The 6,407-nt window shown below is 45.7% G+C and overlaps 1 protein-coding gene across 1 annotated transcript in view; it reads left to right on the top strand.

Moving 5' to 3' along the window:
- The first annotated feature begins 1,473 nt into the window (after positions 1 to 1,473).
- Positions 1,474 to 6,407, top strand: part of SMARCAL1 (SNF2 related chromatin remodeling annealing helicase 1) — a 52,436-nt gene continuing 47,502 nt past the window's right edge. Inside the window, exons 1-4 of the mRNA XM_060016145.1 lie at positions 1,474 to 1,657; positions 2,765 to 2,801; positions 3,196 to 4,064; positions 4,647 to 4,697. Coding sequence (XP_059872128.1) covers positions 3,254 to 4,064; positions 4,647 to 4,697 — 862 coding nt within the window. The 5' untranslated portion in view covers positions 1,474 to 1,657; positions 2,765 to 2,801; positions 3,196 to 3,253. The remainder of the gene's footprint in view (positions 1,658 to 2,764; positions 2,802 to 3,195; positions 4,065 to 4,646; positions 4,698 to 6,407) is intronic.

Below are 6,407 nucleotides of genomic sequence, written 5' to 3'. Positions count from 1 at the left end.
TTCACAGTTCACTAAGTGCTTCTCCCGTATTTTCTCAATTTGATCCTCACCACAACAAGGAGATTTAGCAAGGTAGTACTGTTTTCTCGTCCTAACTTTACAGATGAGAACTTAGAGGCATGGTCGTGTGTTGATGTGGCCAATAAAAGGGGTGGAGCTGAGATTTGAACACTATCTAGTGCTGAACTTCACTCAAGGCCTGTAGCCAGGCCAATGTTTTTGTCATTTAAAAAACCAACCCGATTTAGTTTTTCAAAAGTCACACAACTTCTATATGATTATTATAAGAAAATTCAAATAATTCAGAAAAATACAGATTAAAAAGGAAAGGAGTGTATCCCATCCTCCCCTGTTCCTGAACTATGAGTTTACATGCATTTATAGGTAGGATTTTTATTTTTAATGCATCAAACTATACACATTGATGTGCTTTGTTTTTCTTAATAATACATCTTGGCCATTTTTCCAAATCCTTAAGTAGAGATCTACCTCTTTGTTTTTAAATGAGCCATGTTTGAAAATAGAATAGCAATGTTTATGTGAATACTGATGACAGGGAAATATTATATTTACCACCAATATTTAATAGTGGAGTTGATTATGGAATGGAAAGGGTGTTGGTGCTCAGAAATGGGGTAAACTGACTCTGATAGTGTCAGCTTACTAATTTTCTCTCAAAAGTGTGGGTTCCAGAGTCAGAATCACAAATAGGCTAATAAGGCTTTGAAAAAGTTATCCAATAGCTGCTCAGTTTTCCTATCTGTAAAAGGGGGATACAAATACTGTGTGTTCCTTAAGGTTGTAGTGAGGATTAAATGAGATAATTCACATTAAATGCTCAACACAATGACTGATGAAGACAGTGGTGATGACAACAATGACAGTGACGACAATGCTAATTCTCTTTTGATCCAAGAAGGTCAGGTCGGGGTTGGAACAGCAGGTGGTGCTTAAATTGCAAGGTTATCAAATCAGGAATGGATACCCCTGGGGATACTTTTGTTAAGAGCTACCAAATCCGTCTGCCCGTCTCTCCGTATTACTATGAGATTAGCCACAGCTGCACTATCTTTGGCTTGTCAAATCAAACTGTGTTACTACGATGTTGTACATTTTGCACAGCTCATATTGCTTCCTTCCTGGGTGCTAATAAAAATAAGGAAGAGCAAGTAAAACAAAAACCTCCGACAACTCCTGACAGCGTGACTCCAGTTTTGGAAACAACAACCCAGGCTTTCACGGTCCGGAGCTTGCTGAAACCTTTGAGGGACTCGAGGACTATAATTCCCAGGGTGCACCATTTCAGCCCCGCCCACGACGTTGCGTCTCCTAATTCTCGCCAGGCCCCGAGTTCAAACTACAAATCCCAGAAGGCCCTGCAGCACCGTTCGGGTCTCCCGTCTGAGATCTTTCAGTTTTTAAAGCGTAACTGGGGCCGCGTTGCCCTCTGGGAAGTGTAGTTCCTCGGGGGAGCGACCACCACCACCAGCACTACCTCTGAGGCCTGGCTGCTAAAATAAGGCGAGCGAACTGGCAGCGCTTGAGTAACTGGGCCTAACCGGCCACCCGGAAGAGTAACCTGGCTCGGGGCGGCCCTGGAGACGCGCCTGGCTTCGGGGTCGGGCGCTAATGTGGCTCACGTTCTAGGCCTCACCGGGTGAGAGGGTAAACTGGGAGGAAGGCGGCGGTGGCGGACGAGACCAGATGCCACCCTGGAGCAGGGAGTGGGCCAACGGAAAGGGTGAATCCAAGTGGAGATGATAGGGGTGGGAGTGGCGCTCCCATACTGCCAGGTCGGGGAGAGGCGCGCCCCCAAAATGGGGTGGAACACAGGTCTCAGCACAATGAAGAGGGGCGTCCATGTAGTGGGATGGCTTTATGGTTTGGGGCTGATCAATGGGACTTCATCCCATGGCGTCGTCTCCCCTGGCTAGTGGAGGCAGCGCACCTGGCCTTGGACCTGGAGAGTCTGGGGGCGCAGCGGAGCGCTGATTGGAAAGTTAGGCAGGAGTGTTTTACCCGGGGAGCCTGAGAACTGCAGCCGAGCTCGGGAACGATGCCTTTCCCTAACCCCTTCTTAACTGCTGGTGGTTGGAGGAAGTGGAAGGTCTCTAGGGATCGATGTTTGGAGTTTTGGTCAAAGAGAGTCCCAGCAGGAAGGAAACCTTTTTACCCTCGGGCGCTTCTCAGAGGCCCCCCCCAACCTTGTCATATTATAAACATTGCGTGGCGTTACACTGGGTAGCGGCTCTTCAGTTCGAATCAAGCCAGAGAAATTGGTGTCCAGCGCCTGGGTCTAGAGTATTGTAAAAGTGGCTCAGCTCATAGAAGAATGACCTAAGTAAATGAATTTGAAAAAATAAGTCGGGATAGGGATACAAAACAGAACATATATAATGATCCTATTTTGTAATAAATCATCAGTCTTCCAAATATTATACATGACCTGTATCTATGGATATGGATAGAAAAAAATCAGAATTATACTGTACTCTAAACTATGAACAGTGGTTATTGATGGATACTGAGATTACACATTAATTTTACTCTTTTCTTTACATCTTTATGTAGCATCTGAATTTGTACAATGAGTGTATTACTTTTTTTTTTCCTTATTTTTCCAGAAGAGTCAGTCACTCGTTGCTCTATGGTGGCGGGTTTACCACCCGCAGATTGACTTGCCAGGAATGATAAAACGATGGTATTCGAGGGGTGGATTTAGTGTGCAGTGTATGTGACGCTAATGCTTTTTTCCTTCTTCCAGGTTGGAAAGAGGCTGTTTTAGCAAGTGTCACGCCATGGTATGTGTTTGTTTTGGTCTATGTCTATCTAGTCCATTATCCTTTATAGTTTGAAATGTCGCCCTTCTCATTATCCGATGGATTTAGGTTGCACTGTATAACTTTTTGGGATCTGATAACTCATGTTGGCTGGTGGATGAGAGGGAGAAAAATATTGCAGTTGCAATACCGTTTTGGCTTTGGATTTGATCGACCTTGCTTTTTACTTTTTGTCAGAGTCATGGTTTTGGGCATATGCTACCTACTATCTGTGTGGGTATGTGTTTGATTATAAAAGAAACTTTCATATATCCTTTGGCTCCTTGTGCATTTCCGGGGACAAAAGCTTGTTAAAATCAAGGTAAGCAAATACACACATTTAATGTTTATTTCAATATTGTTTTTCCCTTCTCAGCTTTTGCCAAGTTTCCGATTAAAGACTGACATTCCTGCATGAACATTTCCCTGTTAAAATGTCCTTGCCTCTTACAGAGGAGCAGAGGAAAAAAATTGAAGAGAATCGGCAAAAGGCTCTGGCCCGTAGAGCTGAGAAATTATTAGCAGGACAGCATCAGAACACAGTCTCGGGCTCCTCCATTGCTGCCAAACCTTCCCGGTCCAAGCAGGGCCCTTCCACACACCTCCACCAGGATCCTTCTAAGTCAGGGAGCCATGGTGTCGTTTTCAAGCAACAGAATCCCAGGAGTTCATCTGATGGTGATCAGAGACCTCAAAATTCCCACAGTTTTCAACTCAGCACCTCAGAGCAGGCAAAGGGGACATGGCAGAGGCAAGAAGAGATGCCCACAGCCTGCCCGAGCCACCGCCCACCAAATCAAGTGACTCTCGCTGGGATCTCCCCTCCCTTGGCAAACAGTCCTCCAGTGGTCTCCAGCGAGCAGCTCTGGGTTTATGGGTTAGAGCAAGGTCAGATTCAGGCTTCGCACAAGACCAAATCGACACCCTTTGTTAACACAACTCATGAGCCTTTGGCCAGAGCAAAGAATTTCCAGGAGACGACAGCTTCTTCCTCTGGACAGCCTCCCAGGGATCCTGAATTAGAGGCCAGGATGGCAAGACCCTCCACCTCTGGGCAGAACGTTTCAGGGAGTGTGATGCCCAGGCCAGAAGAAAGACTACAACAGAAATCAGGGACCCCACTCCACAAAGCAGCAGGCTCCCAGCAGGGAACATGCATAAAAATCGGTGATCGTTTCCAGGTGAAGATTGGGTACAGTGAAGAGCTCATTGCAGTGTTTAAGAGTCTGCCCAGCAGACGTTACGGTAATGAGTCTTCCATCTAGTTCTTCCAGATGTTTTTTCCTACTTCTAGAGTCTCTTTAAATCAACAGTTTCTCATAAATATGAAGAGAGTGCATTGGCACATTATATCCATCCAGTTGTTAAAACTTTTCTGTTTTATTTAGCTCACATTTCCTTTTATAATAGACGTTCCTTCAAGCAGCTGCCATGCTTGGGGGCTGCCACATGGCCACGTGGAGAATGGCTGAATAGTTCCCCTGCCAGGTGCTTTGTATGCAGTGTAGCACTTAAGCCTAAAACAGTTTTTTGTGAGAAGTAGGTGTTATTTGCATTTTAAAGGCGATGGAGCTGGCTCAGCCAGGTGACATGGCACGCCCAGGTTGGTTCTCCCGGAAGGGCAGAGCCAAAGCATTATTCTCATTTATATTTGCTGTTTGTCCTCTACGGGGATTTTGTACATCAGTAGGGGCTTTTCAGTCAACTGTTTTGAACTTAGCATTCATTCATTCATTTAACAAACCCTTATTGAATGTCCAAGTACAGCTCATACCAGCAGTCATCCACCTTATTGTGGGCAAACCAGGTACTTCTGTTTCATTTCAGATCCTGCCACCAAGACGTGGAACTTCAGCATGACCGACTACGGTGCCCTGAGTAAGTAGGCGTGTGGTCACCCCCTCATGTAGGGGGACGCTGGTATTGAAAAGCTCCTCGAGTAGCAGATACAGTCTAGCTTGTGGTTCAGATGGCTTTGGGGACGCCATCCCAGTGCTCTCCTTCCTTCTCCCCATGGCCAGCCTAATGAGGCAGGTCCTTGGGAGGAGGGCACCGGTCATATTAACAAAAGCTAGCACTTACAGAACCTGCTACATGCTAGGCTGTTCTAAGCCCCTTATCTATGCTAACTCTTTCATTCCTTATAACACCCATTTTACAGATGGGAAAACTGAGGTCCAGAGAGGCTCTGTAAGTAACATAGGGTCACACAGCCAGTCGGTTGTACAACTGGGATTCAAACCCAAGCCACTGACTTCAGAATATATGTTCCCACTGGACTGCAGGCTCCAGCCATGCCAGGCAGCTGTGCCGGCCCTGTTCCCAGGAACGGTAACAGTTCAGCAGACAACACAAACCCGAGAGTGCAAAGAGCGGGTGTTGCCCAGGCTGGCTCCAGCCTGTGTCATGTCTGGTGGTGGTCAGGGCCCCTGGGTGTGCACCACTCTGTCTTCTGAGATTTTGTTGACTGTCCTACACCAAGGTTTTTGTCACCTTGTCCTAGTGCCTGAAGCCTGCACCTCTGTTAGAGTCACCCCTGAGTGTCCCCATCTCCCGCTCTACTCTTCCCTCCCAGCAGCCATTTGTATGCCCTCTCTGTCCCCACCCGGTTCAAAAAGGGAAAAGCGGAGGATGCGTGGTGAGGTTACTCCTCCACAGATTTGGGGCACGAGGTGGAATTCTCTGACATCACCAGTACAGTTTCTGGGGGTAATGGGACAGCTCCCTGCAGAACTTCCTGTTTCTCTCCTTGTCCTCTACCTTTTGAAATGTTTGACACTAGGTTTGGGGGAGCTCGCTTCTCCCATTATTTTAATCCATTTATTAGGTGTTGCGGGGAGGAGAGCCAGTGCTCTGGGTTAACATTGTAGGTCTTGATACCTGGTGTTGTGTTATTGCTCATGTTAAACCAGTGATTTCCACTGTTACGAAGTTTTTTTCATGTCATGTCAATTTTATTTTTTTTTTTTGCTTTTCTTATACTTTTATATATGTATACAAAAGTAACCTACAGAGACTGTTTAAAAGTCTCTGTTTTGTTTGTTTTGTCCTTTCTTACTCCTGTCCTCTGACCACAATGCATGGTGACTCAGATGACTAATGCTTTTGCACATTCATGTAGGTTTTCTGTGCAGTATGGTTGTTTTTGGTAATGCTCCACGTATTTTTTTTAACAGTTCATTGGGCACAAGATTCTGTCTATAGCTTTCAGGTGAATTTTGCTGATTAGGAATTGTTGAGCTCCCATGTATCCTTCTCAATGTTTTGCGTACTCAGTCTGCTCTCTACCAAGATATACCTGGAACACTCTCCCAACAACCGTGGATTTGTGCCTTAACCCTTGTTTCTTAATTTTCGGATAGTTGATGATTGCTGTGTCATCTTAGTACATGTTACTTTTTATTAATGCAACATATGAAGACTTTCAGTCTTTCTGTTATTTGTTTGGGTCCACCTCTGAATTTTGCCTTTTTAACCGTACCACACACTCACTGGAGGTCATGAGGAAAGTATGTCAATGTGCAAAGAAGAGAAACCAGCCATCCTCCCCCACCCCCGTCTGTCCCCACTCACTTAACCGCTGTCAGC

Source organism: Delphinus delphis, chromosome 7, assembly GCF_949987515.2.
Source record: "Delphinus delphis chromosome 7, mDelDel1.2, whole genome shotgun sequence".
In the NCBI taxonomy this organism is placed as follows: domain Eukaryota; kingdom Metazoa; phylum Chordata; class Mammalia; order Artiodactyla; family Delphinidae; genus Delphinus; species Delphinus delphis.
Note: the sequence above shows the minus strand (reverse complement) of the source record. Positions and strands in the feature narration are given on the sequence as shown.